The sequence below is a fragment of the Micromys minutus genome, assembly GCF_963924665.1.
Source record: "Micromys minutus genome assembly, chromosome: 9".
NCBI classification, from domain to species: Eukaryota; Metazoa; Chordata; class Mammalia; order Rodentia; family Muridae; genus Micromys; species Micromys minutus.
This window is the reverse complement of record NC_137978.1, coordinates 62,588,069-62,605,183: the sequence shown is the minus strand read 5'-3', so window position 1 is coordinate 62,605,183 and position 17,115 is coordinate 62,588,069. Positions and strand designations below refer to the sequence as shown.

At 45.1% G+C, this 17,115-nt stretch overlaps 1 protein-coding gene across 5 annotated transcripts in view; it reads right to left on the bottom strand.

Annotated features, from left to right (window-relative positions):
• RERE (arginine-glutamic acid dipeptide repeats) overlaps positions 1 to 17,115 on the bottom strand; it is a 312,095-nt gene that overhangs the window by 32,863 nt on the left and 262,117 nt on the right. For all 5 annotated transcript variants that reach the window (XM_080921404.1, XM_080921406.1, XM_080921407.1 and 2 more), the window contains one exon: positions 9,238 to 9,318. In XM_080921404.1, the coding sequence (XP_080777530.1) occupies positions 9,238 to 9,318 (81 nt within the window). The remainder of the gene's footprint in view (positions 1 to 9,237; positions 9,319 to 17,115) is intronic.

The window sequence follows — 17,115 nt, the reverse complement described above, 5'->3', positions numbered from 1 at the left end:
ACATCCCCCACACTATGGATAACAGTGGCTGTCCCAGCATACCCCTGCAGGAAATGAGGGACAGGAGATTCCTAGGAAGTTCACAGGCTTGCTAGCCTGGCTTACATAGCAACTAACAGGAGACCTTGTCTAGGACACAAGAGAGAAAGTAGAAATTGGGGACAGACACCGAGTTGTTCTGACTGCCATGTGTACACCCTGGCTTGTATGCATGGGTGACTGCACACAAGCATACACATATACACAGTTTTAAAAATAAAACAGCCAGCGGTGTTAGTGAGCCTTTAATCCTAGCACTTGGAGGCAAAGGAAGATGGATTTCTCTGAGTTCAAAGCCAGTCTACAGATTGCTCTCCAAGATGGCCAGGGCTACACAGAGAAATCCTGTCTCAAAAACAAATGAATGAGAGAATGAGAGAATGAGAGAATGAGAGAATGAGAGAATGAGAGAGAGAGAGAGAGAGAGAGAGAGAGAGAGAGAGAGAGAGAGAGAGAGAGAAGAGAGGGAGAGAGAGAGAGAGAGAGAGAGGGAGACCAACCGACCACTGGTCTTGCTCATTTTTCATAGAGGTTTTCAAATGACATGAAGCAAAATACTGTTTTACTTTGGGGTTAGGTGTATCATTTCCACTGATGAATAGCTGGGCCCTAACTCCAGTGTGCTACCTTATTTCTCCAAACAGGGTATTTTACTTATTCTAATTTCCTAAGTGTAGTTTAGAATAAGATTAAAATGAACCAACTAAGGATTATTATTTCAAATATACTTTACATAAAGTTTTTTTAAAAATAGGTTGATCCTATGGAGGAGGCTGTTAATATTTATTTCATGAATGTGAGTACACTGTCACTGTCTTCAGACACACCAGAGGAGGGCATCGGATCCCATTACAGATGGTTGTGAGCCACCATGTGGTTGCTGGGAATTGAACTCAGGACCTCTGGAAGGGCAGTCAGTGCTCTTAACCTGAGCTCCAGTTCTACAAAAAAAAAAAAAAAAAAAAAAAAAAAAAAAAAAAAACTTAAAATATACTTTATACTTTAAAAAACACAGACAAAACTTGTTTTTCAAAAATCAGCAAGATAAGTTTTCTTTTTATTAAAAGAAAAGGGGGTGAGGTGGAAGAGACAGTGGAGAGATGGCTCAAGGGTTAAGAGCATTGGCTGCTCTTCCAGAGGACCCAGGCTCAATTCTCACCCACAACTGTCTTTAATTCCAGTTCCAGGGGATCAGACACCCTCACACAGACACACATATACGCAAAACACCAATGCACAGAAAAAATACATTTTAAAAAGGATAGGATGTCTCATCTGTCATGTCTAGGGCCTTGTGTGTGTTATGCAAGCTCCCTTCCAACTGAGCCACTCTGCTCTGCACGCTGGGTTTCCAAGTCAGAATGGCTTCACAGATAAGGACACGACTCTGTGATACTAAACATAAGCTCTAAATGGATATATCGGCTGACCATCATTACAGCTGTTCAGGTTTGTCTTTTACAATTCTAAAGACATACTAATACCTTCCGTTTGTTTTACCTAATAAAACTATAGAGCTCAAAAGTCCTAAATCTCTTCATCTAAGTCATGCAGGTAAGCAAGGTCAAGGGAAAGCTTAAGAATCGTCAAAAAGAATAATGCTGATCCTTGGGGGCAGCACTGCGAAGTCCAAAGCAAGGCCAACAGAATGGCTTTGTGGATAAAAATCTACTTACCTCCAAGGCTGGACATATGAGCTTCATCTCCAGAGCCCGCATGCATGTGTCCATTCACAGAAACACACACACACACACACACACACACACACACACACACACACACACACACACACACACACACACACGGTGGGGGGGGAGGGGGAGTGAGTCTATTATAGGGCTGCAGAGATGACTGTGCTCGTCCAGAAGCCAAGTTCAATTCTCAGCAACCAGATGGTGGCTCATAACCATCTGTAATGGGCTCCATTACAGTGGGCATTCTTTTATGTGTCTGAAGTGAGCAAGCAGTGTACTCTATAAACTGAATAAATACATCTTCTTTTTTTAAAAGTCCATTATAAGCACACTTTCTACAGACAACTCACTATATAAAGATGAAGCACTCTGGTGTCAGTCGTCAGTTTGCATGTGTAGGATAAGCTCACGAACAGGCGTAGGATGCACATTAAAAACAGCAAAGGGCCAAGACCTCAGCTTTAAAAACTGCCTTTTCTTTCCAACACTGGCACCAAGTTTCCTCCATGAAAATCACACACCTGCTACATTCACACAAGGGAAACAGTGACACCCTCTTAGATTACTTTAGTTAAAGCAGTACCTGTTGGCATGGTGCCCTACACCTGCAATCCAAGGACTCCAGAAGCAAGACAATCTCTAGTTCAAGACCAGCCTGTACTATTAAAACCTGGATTCAACCAAACAAAAACAAAATACTCAAATAACAGACAGAGCCAGGCCTTGGCTACACTGAAGTAGCCAGCACTCAGCAGGGAGCGGCCGCAGTGAGGTAGCACCGCAGCACACCTGCTGCTTAGTTGCAGAGCCTAGGCTGGGAGCCTTCAGACAGCACCAGAGATAAGCTGTGCAGAGAACAGTGCTCAAGTCTTAAAGGCTCTCCATTTTGCCTGCTGACTAATCCCCTCAAATCCACTTACATTTCTTCCCAGGCTGGCTGACTGAGCCAGAAAAGAAAGCAATATTTGAAGGTGTTTGTTTGTTTGTTTGAGTCTTCAAGACAGACACCTGTCTCTTAAGTGCTGGGATTAAAGGCGTATACCACCAACGCCTAGGGAATAAGATTTTTAAAATATAAAATAAGGTGTTACTTCTCTTTCCATACATATTTAATTATACTTGTGTGCCCATAAGAAGTCAGACCTTTGAGCCAGAGCTACAGATGGTTGAGCCACCCCACGTGAGTGCTAGGAACTGAAATTAAGTCCTCTGGAAGAGCATCAAGTGCTTTTTTGATCATCAGCCATCTTTCCAGACCCACAACTATCTTTCTAAGATAAGAAAATGGAGTGAGAGTTGAAGGGAGAAAAGTTATATTCTAAACTCTATGGGACTGAAGAGATGGCTCAGCGGTTAAGAGCACTGACTGCTCTTCCAGAGGTCCTGAGTTCAATTCCCAGCAACCAAATGGTGGCTCACAACCATCTGTAATGGGATCTGATGCCCTCTTCTGGTGTGTCTGGAGACAGCGATAGTGTACTCATATACATAAAGAAAATAAATCTTTAAGAAGAAAGAGAGAGAAAGGGGGAAGGAGAGAGAAAGAAATACTATGACTGGGCCAAAGAGATGACTTAGTGGTTAACAGCACTGGCTGCTCTGCTAGAGGACTGAGGGCTCCATACCCAGACTCAAAAGGCTGCTCATAACCATCTGTTTCTCAAATTCAAAGTCAAGCCTTGTCTACGGAGAAAGTTCCAGGACAGCCAGTATTACACAGAGAAACCTTATCTCAAAAGACACACCCACACACCCACACCCATACACACACACACCCCAGTAATTATAAGCACTGGCTGCTTTTTTAGAAGACTCAGGTTTAATTTTCAGCACTGCAAGGCAGCTCACCACTGTAAGTAGCTCCAGTCCCAGAGGCTCTGATGCCTTCCCCCTTCTGACTTCCACCAGCACTGCATACACATAGTGCACAGATATGGATGCCGACAAAACATTCACATACAACCAATAAATAAATGTTAGAAAAAAACGAACATGCCTTGGAGGATTAGGATTTTGAGGCTATGTAAGTTAGTTCCTAAAATTTACTGAACAACCCCAATTTCATTTTAAACTGTCATTTAAACAACAAAATAGCCATCTTGGCTCAACAGGCAAAGACAAGGGAGCTGAGAGCCTGCACTGTCCACTCTGCTGTGAGCAGCTGACAGTATTCAGTATCTGCACTGGAGGGGCAAAGTGAGAGGCACAGAAGCTTCTCAAGTGTCCCACAGTTGCCTGTGCTCAGAGCATCAGCCCAATCTGGAAGCCCACTTTCTTATGTAAGATTAAGCATAACTGTTTACCCAAGGTTATAATCTGAAATTAAATAAATAAATGAACACTGGAGCAATTCTTAATCTCTTAATGTTAACAGAACACTGATGAGTCATTCTTCTATCTGGGAAAAACATGCGGATACAGGTCATTCTGCCTAAAGAGATCATTCGCAGAGCCATTCTGCATATCACCTGTCCAATCTGCCCCCAGAAACATGACCAATTTTCACGCTATCTAAGCCTATTAAAATTTAAATCTTCAAAACTTCCCATGCCATCACACAAAGTCAATAAAAACTAGCTGCCCTTTCTCTGGGCAACCCAAAGCCTGCAAGCTCTAATTTTGGCTCAGATCCCCCTGCATCAAATCACACAACTTCTGTGCACAAGCTCATCCTTAATGGTCCTGTTTCACAACTGTCTCTTCTTTGCCTTCTTCACCCACGATACGCAATGTCTCTCACTGAGAGACTGGAATGAGACTGAGATCTGATGGTAAAACCCGGAACTACCTGCACTAACAAATAACAGAGTTTAATCTTTCCTGAGGTAGTTGTTAAAAACGAAAACTGAGGGTATCCAAGACATCCAAGATGAGTGCTTCCATGCTTTCCCTCTCCACAGGCCGCCTCTTTCCTACAGAGCTGAGCCAAATCAAACTGTCTTCTTCCTAATCTGTGCTTCATCTGAGCAGGAGCCACTATTCCACATCTGTGAGGGTGGTGCTCCCGCCCACACTCCACTGCTGGCAACAGCAGGCAGAGCTGTACACAAAACCTTTCAGAGGACACTCTCCTAGAAGCCACTCTTTATCCAAATAAAGCAGCCATGTTTGCAGAGTAAAGAGAGACCATCCTTGTATTTTGAGTATAATCATCCTGAGATTTTATAAGAAATGGCAATGTATGTGAAAAACAAGTTATTTTGGGATCTGCATTATAAGATAGGATCCCTGTGGGTGATCAGGATCTAAGTCTATTAGGTCTATTTATTTTTAACATCCAAGACCATAGGCCATGTAACTCATCTATTCAAGAGCAGACAACAGCACTTGGAATGAGAGACCTGGCTTGGAGGACAGCAAATTCCAGAACATCTGGGAGGGAGACCTTGTGTCTGTCCTCTCAGAAATGCAGAATACTTGGCAGTGTTTAAACAGATGCACTAACACCCAGACCCCAGTGTAAACAGTGGAGAGATCTGCAGTGGACAGCCTCAGTCATTCTGAGACACTGCTCATTTCTGGTTATTTTATCTAACCATCATACACTTTACACATATGTTAGAGAAAGGCAAAGGGGGATCAAGGAAGAAAAACTGCGGATCTGCACAGCTGTAATTCTAAAAGGATCTGACTTGTTATTCTCTTGGGTGCCATGAGGTTAACACATAATACCCATTCAACTAACCCTCTATAAACAGTTGGTTTTCCATAACCACAGCCACTATTCCCACTCAGTGGGCAGCAGCATTCAGAGGAAAGCCAGACCTAGTAGTGCCTGTATAACAAACTCCAGAAACCAAGTGTTAGGAAGCTGATGTCCATTCCACAGCCACTGTCTTCAGACACAAAGGCCTGTAATGAATGGGAGAAATGCAATTCTTACAGGGTCCTCCAAAGTTAAGGAGATCTGCTCCCCATCCAGGTACTCCTGTAGGCATTCTCTTCCACCTTTCCTGAGTAACCCAGGAGAAAGGACAGGTGACTGAGGACAACAGTTCCAGACCAGAACCACTGTGTGCATGTGTGTGGTGGTGGCAGTGCAGAGCTCAGCAGTAAAACACTTTTCTAGCTCGTCGAGGTCCAGGGTTTAATCCCTAGCAAGCATACACATATGCACACAAAGACTTGTTTTCAACAGATGGTAACAGGTTGGGAAGAGAAATCAACTGTATATACTCTTTATGAATAACACCTCATTTAAGTTTTCATACATGGTCTAAGAGCTTGGAGCTATCACATGGTTTCAAAGGAATCACAAGGCAAAAGGACCTAATAACTTGCCTGAAGCCCACAGCATGAGTGGCAGAGACAATTGTAGTCCAGTGTAGTGACAGTTAACAGTACTCTAGCCTTTTCTTTTTTTATTATCTTTATTAGCTAGGCAGTGGTGACACATACATTTAATCCCAGCACTCAGGAGGCAGAGGCAGGAGGATATTGGTTAGCGTGAGGCCAGTCTGGTCTACAGAATGAGTTCTAAGCAAAAGTTACATAGAGAAACCTGTCTCAAATAACCCCCCCAAACAAAAAACAACCAACCAACCAAACTGACAAAATCCCCTCCCTGTGTGTGTGTGTGTGTGTGTGTGTGTGTAAAAAACATTTATGGGGTTCTAGAAGTGGCTTAGAGATTAAAAGCACCGACTGCTTTTCCTGAGGAGCCAGGCTCAATTTCCAGCAAGCAGATTGTAGCTCACAGTCATCTGCAACTGTAACTCTAGTTCTGGAGGATCCATAGACACCCTCTTGTGATCTTCTCAGGCAAAACATCCATATACATACATTTTTAAAATCTCAGATTATTTATTTTACTTATACGTCTGTACACCACATGTGTGCTCAGACGTCTACAGAGAGTGAGTGCGAGATCTCCGGAGCTACAATTACAAGGTGCCTGGTGTAGGTGCTGTAGAGAACTGGTCCTCTGCAAGGGCATAAGCTATGAGCTACCTCTCCAAGGTCTCCCAGGCCCCAATACCCCACTTTATTATTTTTTTTTAAAGGCTGGGAGCATCTGTCTCATGCAAAGAAACATCATTTCAGAAAGAGTAACTTCCCAGTAACCTGTCAAAATGTGATTTGTACTTCTCACAGCACCAAACTAAACCAGAAAAAAAACCTTCAGAGATCAGGTGTTAATAGTTATTGGCCAGGCCAGCAATACAACGAAGGTCTGCTGACCCTCCAAAGCCCAATAAGCCAGGCTTCTTTTGCATGTGGATACCCTTCTGAATTTTCAAGTCTTCTGGGAATAGCAAAGAAAGAAGCTCATAATCCAACAGAAGAAAATGTGATAAAGTATCCAGATTATAAGACCTCTATAAAAAGTTTCCTAACTGTACGATCTTATCAAGGAAGTTCTGGAACACTGACACCTGCAAAGTTCCTCATCTTCTGCAACAAAAATGAAAAGTGACCTTTGCCTCCTCTCAGTGGTCTGTAATGATTACCCCAGCGAAGTTGATAGCTAAGAAAAATACAAGGCAAGTGCCTCTTCCAGCTGATTAGCAGATTAGCCTGAATACCAAACTCCTCTCAAGAAAGCAGAAGGGACTGGGATCACTCTGCCTCTTGTACTCCAGTGACAGTGCCTGCAGAGAATGGCTGGAAACTGGGAGGGATTAGTGTTAGAGAAGAAGGCACAGCCATGGCAGAGGAGGGAAGCATCCCTGGAGTGACAGACAGAAACCCTCTCACAGGGCAGCTCCACAGTAGGAAAAGGCACCAGTTAACTGAATCAGACCATGATGTGGCAGCCAAGAACAGATGGGATTAGGGCAAACCGAGTTTCTAATGAGGTAACCAGGTAAGTAACACTGTGCTAGGTTAAAGGTCAATCAGGTCTGTTTTCTGCTATTCTGTTGAATAAAACTATCTTGTGTTTCCAATGTTGCCTAGCAAGCACAAGACCCAGGATTGATTCCCAGCACCTCGATTCCCACCTCTGTGTAAGGCTTCGTTTAATCCTCAATTGTACTACTTTTCTCCTTCCTTGCTTCCTTTCAAAGCATCAGGATGTGTCAAGATGTCTTTGTCAGATCTTTATGCTTTACAACTTTCAGCAGATAAAGGACAGATAAAGTTTAGGACTGGAGGGTGGAGATAACTGCTAAGGGCTCAATCCTAGCACCTAGTAAGAAAAAAGATCTGAGCTGACAGGTTAAAATGGCTACTTTAGAACATGTTGCACTGACTTTCCACTCAGTCAAAGAAGACTGCTACATTTGAGTCAAGACATTTTAATTTTTTAAAGTATGTAACAAACTTAGAAAAAAATGGGATTCTCAGAAAACTTAAGGAGAGTTTCTGCTCACTGCTGCTCTGCTCTCCACTACAGTTTCTTCAGAAGCTGTTCTGGGATTGTTTCCACAATATATTCTAATGTCACAGTTTGGGTTCTCAAAGGCATTCTCCGTGGACCATCTCAGCACATTTAGATGCACAATAATGATTCAATCTTAATTTAGTTAAGAAATCGGTTTACCCGGATGTACGTGGGAATCTCAAAACCTTTCTCCCCTGTTATCAGTTGTCAGGATTCTAAATGTATTCTACAGTCTAGAAAAAAATACTGTTCATCTTTAATAACGAGTAAGAGCATTAAAGACCAAGAGGAAATCATTAACCATCAACACAGAGCAAAATAGCAGATTAATAAAAGCTACCATCACTTTGTAACGAATATTCTTCATCCACCCATCTCTTCCTAAAAGCCAGATTAATTATCAATCATAGCCCTCCTCCCCCCTAGGTAGGAGGTACTTCTGGTCACTGGGTCAGGATTGAAGCTGCCAGTAGGTGAGGTGGGTGGTCCACCTCCATCTTCCTGGGGGCGGCAATTATAGGTAACTGAGCTTCTACCCTTACAGCATCACCTACCAAGAAAGTCTCCTCAGTACACCCTCCCACAGCAAGTTTATCAAAAGCAACTGTCAGCATTTGACCCTCAGCTTTTGAAACAGTATAGGAATTTTTTAAAGCTCCCATTAAGCAACTAATAAAAAACCCTTTTCACTACCAAGTGCGAATATTTAAAGCTGGGACAGTAAAGATTTAAAAGAATTTTCTCAGCACAGCAACATTAATTTAAATAAACGGAAGGGAAATCCCAGCAGAATTCCATAAATCTCTCAATTCTATCCTTTGGCTTGGTTTATGACTTTTGACAATTACCAAATCCAAACTAGCGATAAAATGCCATTTCCCATCCTGGCCACTGGATTTAAAATTAGATGTTAACTCTCTAGCGATCCCTTCCCCCAGCTAACTCTGTTCTCCCCGTTACAACGCGTTCTTCAGAAGGATAAGCACAATATGTCACTCTGCTATCTTAAAATCACCAGCTGAAGAAAAGTAGGAATCTGGAGGCCAGGCTGGGTCAGGCACAGCACGGGGTTAAAGGAACCATTTCCTAAGCCCAGATGCGAAGCAGCAGCAGGAGCAGAGCAAAGGGGAGGAAAAAAAAAAAAAAAAAACAAGTTATATAAAGTCCGATTGTACTCACGGTTTCCTTATTGGGAAGCAGCTCCTTTCTGATTCTGAAGAAGTTCTTGCCGTATTGTCGGAGCCCCTTAACGAAACGTTTCTGTGATAAAAAAGAAACAAGTGAGACATAAAAACCAAAACCAAAACAGGATGTCAGCAAAGCAAAGATATCTGCAATCAGCAGAAAAGCAACCACAGAAAAGTCTGAGCTCGGGAATATTATCTGTGATGGCTTTCAGCGGCACAGCTGGGACCTGCTGGCAGGGCAGGGCAGCCCCTGGCCTGCGGGGAACCACAGGCAGCGCCGGCTTTTCGGGGGGAAAGCAATCGGAGCTAAGGCGGCCTCCGGGAACCACAAGCAGCAGGAAGGTGCAAACAACAAACAGCCCGCGTTGCAATAAACCAACATAGCTGCTTTTCACCCGCGGAAGCAGATGCCTTCACAGAAGTGTCTCGGGCCAATCCAGCCCCCTTCCCATCCCCTGACCGCGGAAGCCCACAAGGAGCCTGTAGCCCCGGAGCGGGGAGCCTCTGGGGTCAAGCCCCCGGCCTTCCCGGTCCGCCCGCCCGGGAGCAGACTTTCACTTTGCCCAGCTCCACAAGCAGCTCCCACCTCTGATCCGAGGGAGACTCGCAGCTACAGGTAAGGAGGCCGCGCCCGTCCGCGGGCTCCACAAAGCGCAGGGCCAGGCGGCTGCGGGCTGCTCGGCGTGTGACCGCGGCGGGGCCGCGCGGGGCGCGGGGCGCAGGGAGCGAGGAGCGGAGGGCGCCGGGGGAGGAGGCTGGAGCGCGGCGAGCCCGGCGGCGGGCGGCTGCAAAAGACGGCCTGGATCGCAGCCGCGGCCGATCGGCTCCGCCCCGCCCGGCCCCGCAGGCGGCCAAGCCCTCGACACGGCCTTCACTGGTCCTCCCTACGAGCAGTTCACCACAACGGCGAAACTTGCTACCCACCGGGGTCAGGCCGCATGCCCACAGTGTGGCAGCGAAACCCGCGACGGTCTCTCCTGCCCGCCGTGGCCACTCCGGCCCGCGGCTGAGGCGTTTGCTCCCGCCAGGCCCGGGTAGCAGCCTGTACCTCAGGCCCGGGTAGCAGCCTTTACTTCGAAAGTGATCACCACGGAAGCGCCCCAGCCAATAAATCAGCTGCCCACTGGGAAGAGGGGCCTCCCACTCTGAGTGTCAGAGACCCGCCGGACAAACATAGAGGAAGGCCAGATTTGGCCTGCAAGACCCATCTACAGCCTCCTACTCTAGACCTGCAGGCTCTGCAAGTTCCGAATTCTCCCAGTGCTGGATATGACTCATCACCCAATTTTTAATATAGTTGATACAGTTCAGTGGGAAAAATCTGTGAGGCACAAGAAAGCAGCGTACACTCCTTGGTATGAAGAGCAGACTTTTGGTACTCTTGACTTCTGCATCAGTCAAGCGATCAACAGGCAGCCTGAACTGCACACAGCATCTCCACGGAAACTAGAGCAAGAAAGCTCGGTCCTAAAGGAGTTCCAATCAGTCCTAAGAAGCAAATAGGTATGGGTAGATCTTGGGCCTCTAAAGAAAGCAGAGGAACAAAGGGTGGTGGGTGGAGCTAGGAAGAGGAAGCTAGCTCTGCTAGACTTAGGGGACATGACAAGGAAGAGCATAAGCCTGCCAGGTGGGCTCCAGCTGGGCTTCAAGTTGATCAAGGAAGGACATAGGAATATTCTGGAAGCTCCAAGGAAGACAAGGTATGCAGAAAAAACGGACTGCTTGCAGATGAGACTTACAGGCTGGTGAGGACAAGGCTGCACAGAGCTTTGAGGAGTTAAGATCCAATGGCAGACCAAAGGTTGAAGGTGGAGCTTTCCCTGGGGAGGCCCAAGTTGTGGAGTAGGAACAGCAGCAGGGGCTGGTGGCACAGCACCCACCGGAGAAGTCGAGTTCACTTTATTTACTGTGCTAACACTGGGAAGGACTTTGAGAAACCTTGACAGGATGTGTATTAAACTGTGGCTGGCTTTTAGCAGGTAAGAGAAGTCAGTGCATGTAGTCATTACTACCTGAGAGCAGCAAGGAGTCCAGAACATCTTCACACCGAGGCAGGATGGCAAAGAGCAGGTTACCAATGGGAGGGGCAGTGTTCGTACGTTGGAGGGAGCTTTGAGAAGGGGAAATGATTGGTAGGAGATGGTTTGGAGGGTGGAATGCCAGACTGTGGCATCAAATGTAGGGTTAGTGCCTAGCAACATACAACACGTTCACCAGAAGAAAGAAAAGGAGGATGATTCGGGAACATCTGGATAATGTGATAGAGCAGGGCCAATGAGTTCGGACACCATTCAAATCAATAGTAAATATTAAGTATGTACTATATCATCCCCAACCTAAGGAAGGTCTATCATGAAACAGATCAAAGTCACCCAGCCTCACAAACCCTTGTTTCTGTCCTGTGACCGTACACTTTCCAGTTCACTTAACACAAGTATGCCAGTTCTTCAGTTCTGAGATCAGCTGCTCAACCCTTCCTTCCAGCCCACCTAGTGCAGGCCCAGGGAGGAGCTAGCTCCACTCCTAGCCCTTCCTCCCGAGTGACAAGCCTTTCTCTGCCAAGGAAAAATTTCAAACCTACAAGTTTTAAGCACTCTGCAACCCTAGCCTGAAAGGTGGAAGCAGTAGGATCTGAATCTCAAGGTCATCCTCAGCTACATAGCAGATTTGAGAACAGCACGGGCTACATGAGACCCTGCCTTAAAACCAAAACATCCCCATCAGCTCCCATTATCCTTCCCTGCCCTTCAGAGAGTAACACTTAACCCCATGCTCATACTCTGAGCCCTGACCGCAAGGCCTGCCCAACCTTTCCATCCAGATGCCTGATTATGTCAGTCTGCTTCTAGGCTCTGAATCCCTCTTGCTCCAAAATTAAAGTCCTGTGGCCAGCCCACTCATTGATTTATAGGAGACTTCGGGTACTCTACCACACACCACATTCCTTCCTATGGCACTGGGCAGTTGGTATTCTCAAGTCTTTGAACAAGTGAAGTCAACTGTGCTAGAGTTGGCTCAGCATGGAAATGGACTAAGAAATGGAGAAGGCTCCTTAGCTAAGCAACATGGTGCTTGCCTAAAATTCCAGCACTTGGGAGATGAAGGCAGGAGGATAAGGAATTCAAGGTCATTCTTTGGTACACTGTGAGTCTGGGGCTGCCCTGGCTCCATCAGATCCTGTATTAAAAAACAGTAAAGAAACCAAAGCAAACAAGCCCATACCTAACAAGAACCACCACAAAAACGCCCACTCTGAACTCTGGAAGCAGAACTGACCTGTTTGTGTCACCCAGCCCAATTATTTTTCCATTCTCCAAATGTGTTTCCAGGGTTTGCTTTGGTCTTTCTACTCTTCAAAATTCCCAGGACAACTGCCAACCTCCTGTGTCCTGGCTCTGTTTCTTGAAAGATTCTCACCAGTGTCTCTAAGGCTGTCTGTGAAGCATTCTCACTGAGAACACTCACTTGGCTGTCTCACAGGCATCTCAAACTAACTACACTTGCAAAAATAGGAATTTGACATCTGATGGCGAGTGCAGGTCTGTTACCGTCGCCCATGCATGACAAACAAGTGCAAAGTACTCTTGGCCTTACTCTAAGAAAAAGAGGAAGTAAAAGCTTCATGTGGCCTGTGCTGTTACTTCTCTATGGAAAGCCACAGGCCTCAAAACCAACCAGACATCTGCTTCTCAGGGCAGCTTCACCTTGTGGTTTACCAGAAATGCAGAGTAGCCTCTAAAATCGAAACAAAGCCAACCCCCCCTAGAGCACACAGTAGCTGACAACATCAGTACGTGAGACTACCTTCCAAGGCAGGCAACTCCATCTCCCTGTGCAGCGTCTCCACATGAAGACCTTGATGTTTTCAATAGTAATTTAATAATTACCATACTAGCTTGTTTACAGAGAGAAATGCGAAGCCACTAAGTTCATGGCCATGGTCTGTTTCTTAAGTCTTCTAACAACTGAACATGAATTCAACACTTCTAAGGCCTTGCTAATATTACTTCTCTGATCCTGATGGTCTGATAGCAGAATGTCAGGCTGCCAAGGGCGACAGAGAAAGGACATGTGTGTGTTTAAACTGTGGGAACTGGCTGGACCACACTGCCAGGACTGCAGCCCTGCCTAATGCCCAGGACTGGCCGTCCCTGTACTTGCACGAGGCTGCTAAGGCTCTCGGGAAGCTGACACTTGTTTCTCTGGTACTTTGCACCTGTTTTCTATTTATGCACCCTCATAGCCAGGTGAAACCCAAACACACACCTATACTATATCCATGGCAAAGAGATTATTCTTCATCTTCCTACTCAGTTATGAATGTGAAACAGGCTGGTCACTGAGTTCCTAGGAGGGAAAACTTAACTTCTGGCTTTAGAAAATGTGACCAAGGGCTGGAGAGCTGATTCAGTAGTTAAGAACATGTGTGCTCTTACGGGGGATCTGGGTTTGAATCCTAGTACTCACATGGTGGTGGCTCATAGCCAGGTGTAACTGCGGTTCCAGGGGAACAGACACCCTCTTCTGACCTCCAAATGGCACCAGGCACCACATGGTGGACTTACATACATACAAGCAAAAAAAAAAAAAAAAAAAAAAAAAAGCACAAAAAACCAACAAACCTCATTCACATGAAATAAATGAATTATTACAAAAAAAGTTTTTTAATCATGAGTACCAATATCCAGTACCATTAAAGTTGTGGGTCAGCCAGTCTCCTTTCCCTCCCCAAACTCCACCTTCCCTGGCTCCCCTCACCCAGAGAATATATGAAGTTATGAAATTAAAAAGTCCACTGAATGTAAAAACTCTGGCTATCAGTAAAATGCTTCTGAGCAGCCAGGACTTAATGTCCTTAAAATTGACAGTTTGCCAGGACAGCCAAGGTTACACAGAGAAATCGTCTTGAAAAACTAAACAAACAAACAAACAAACAAACTAGCAAAACAAACAAAAACCTAATAACATAAAAGGGCATTCTGAGGACTGACAATGGCTTAGCATAGAAAGGGGCTTTCATCTAATCCTGACAACCTGACTTCAAACCTAGGACCTACCAGTTGTCCTCTGACCTTTACATGAGCCTATGGCATGCAAAAGTCCCAACACAAACATCCTGACACACACACATGAACAATATTTGAGAAAAATATTTTTAATAAAGACAGATGTTTGAGTTTCATAAAAAAAAATTGTCAAGTTCTGGCTTGGGATTAGAAGAGAATTTCCAGCCATTTTTAAAAAGGGCCCTAAACATACTTCTGCTATTTTGTGCTGTGTATTTATGTGAAGCTGTGGTCTCAACGTTGATATTATAAAATCTAAATACTGAATAACTCTGAAAAATCCCCAAAATGCTTAACATCTGCATTATTAAATACTCAACCAAGATTCCGTTTATGTCAACAGCATGCCCACTTACAAGTATGTAAACATGCTTCTGTTGCTAATAAATAATGAAGTTTATGCATTCCTCTATGATTTGTTATCAGTGTGTGTTTGATTTGTACGTGTCCTGGACACACGTGCTACCTACCATCCAGGTAGGTGGGGCTGAGAGGAGAGCATTTGAGAGGTTCATGTGCAGCCTACTCTTCTGTTTCACAGAGAATTCCAACATGGCTGTTTAGTCACAGCCATTCCCGAAAGGGGAAGATGCTTACAGAAATAAATGCAGTAACATTAATCTTCCTCGCCAGGTTAATGTGTTCTGAGGCTCCTGTGCTGTTGCTTGGGAACACCTGCCTGAGCTCTCAGTGCACAATGGGCCGCCATGCTCTCCTGACCACACTGACAAACAGCTGGCTGGGCCTGGGCAAGAAGCCTCACTGTTACGGTAGTCTCCGTGTCTTGGCACGCCTAGGTATGCCTAATGCAGCAGTAAGATGGCCACACTACCTTCATACCATTGCTCCAGGTTCTACTGCCAGGACCTTCTTGATTCCTACAGCGACCTTAGGAGGCAAAGTTTCTAGCAGCTCCATTTCAGAGATGATGGTATCCATGGTACCAAATCCTTGATTCAGGCTGGGAGGGTCAAAGGTCACATACATAAATGGGGGGTGGGCGGCTAGAGACTGGGATGGGGTGCAGACATTATTAAAAGCAATGTATAGGTAAGAGACAAAGGTTTCTGTTTTAAGACAAAGTATTTTTAAAAAATCTATAAATGGGCAAGTAAAGGTATCTTGCTTTTATCTTTGTCTCAGTCACTTACAACCTTTAGTCTTTTACATTCCTGCCCCCTTGAACAACAACAACAAAAGACTCTGAACATCAAATTGGACAGTTATGAGTCACGGGAGAAAGGTGAGTCCTGTGGATGATCCCTGTATCCCTAGATCACATGTGCACAAGGCTCCCTCAGAAGTCATCTGACCCTGGTCTGCAGCAGGGAAGACAGCAGAGAAGAGGGGGCTAGGCTGGAGCTCTGCTGGCTAAAAGCTTTCAAAATTAACTCCCTCTGGTGAATTTTAACTAGTGCATCACAGTCAGAAACTCAACATGACTTCTCTACTTGGGCCTCTTACATAATAGTTTAGAAAACACTGTAGGTATTAAAATGAGTCCCACTGTGAAAATGGCCTTCTGCTCTACCTTGTTTGCTGCACAGAACTTCATGTTAATAATGCATTGGTTCTCAGGGGACTGAAGTGCAGGCAGATCTGCAAGTAAACAGCCTACAGTTGTCCACCCACTTACCCCAAGAGACAGACACAAAAGTGTGAGTCCTTTAGCCAGGCAGTGGGAAAACTATCCACTGTTTCCTGAAAGGTAGAAAGGCAGAGAAAAGGGGTCTTTGATTTGACTCATGAGGAATCTTGGGTTTAGGAAAGAGCACTGGCCCCTTTCCAAAGGGCACCCGGCATCATGCCTGGTTCCTATTCTGTGGCTGCCCTGACTTCGAGCCCACTGGGTGACAGTCTTCTCCAGTTCAGCATACAGCCCTTTGGTAGCCAATGAACATGCCCCAACTGCCCTCTAAGAGTCACCGCTACATGGCTCCGAGATTTGCTTTAGGCTTAAGAACTTACACAGTAATGCAAGGTGTCCTGGTGAAATACCATTTTGGCAAAACATAGCACAGTGTGCCTAGGAAGAGATTGCTCCTGGTCTCTGCCTCCAGTTTCAATTCATTCCACATTGGCTCATGGTATTCCAATCTAGCTGAATGTTTAACTTTAGAGTTTCAGTAGAGCAAACTATGTAAACTACTGTTCTTTGGCTATGGTGGCACACACTTTTAAGGAGTCTGAGGCCAACCAGGTCTACATAATGAATTCCTGGGCAGCTACAGTGAGACCCCGTGTCAAAAACTCACAGTAAACAAATAATACTCTTCTACTGGTTCTCTAGTTTATCTCATCTTTCCACTCCTATTCTGCTGCAAAGCTCCACACATACCGAGTGAAGGAGCACACAGCAGTCCCATGTTCTTGTTGAAGTATAAGAAACATTGCCTATAAACTCTACAAAGAAATAAAAGATATAAATAACTATTCTTTAGTAGACTAACCCCACTCTCAAATGTTTCTGTCTAATAACACATTTTGGGGTTTGTGGGTTACTTTATGTTTTGCTTGCATGTACCAGAAGAGTTCAGAAGAAGACATCAGAGCCCCTGAAATGTGTGTGTGTGGGGGGAAAGGTTTATGGGCCACCATGTGGGTGCTCCAAACAGAACCAGTCCTCTGCAAGAGCCATTTTCCCAGACCCCTCTCTCCATATGATCCCCTAAGTCAACCATGACTCATTTTATACAGAGAAATCTTGTCCAGTCCCATGTCCTGATACGAAGCTATATGGACTAAAGATATGACAGCCTCAGGTTATGAACTGAGGGCATGACTGAGGGGCACTGGACCACATG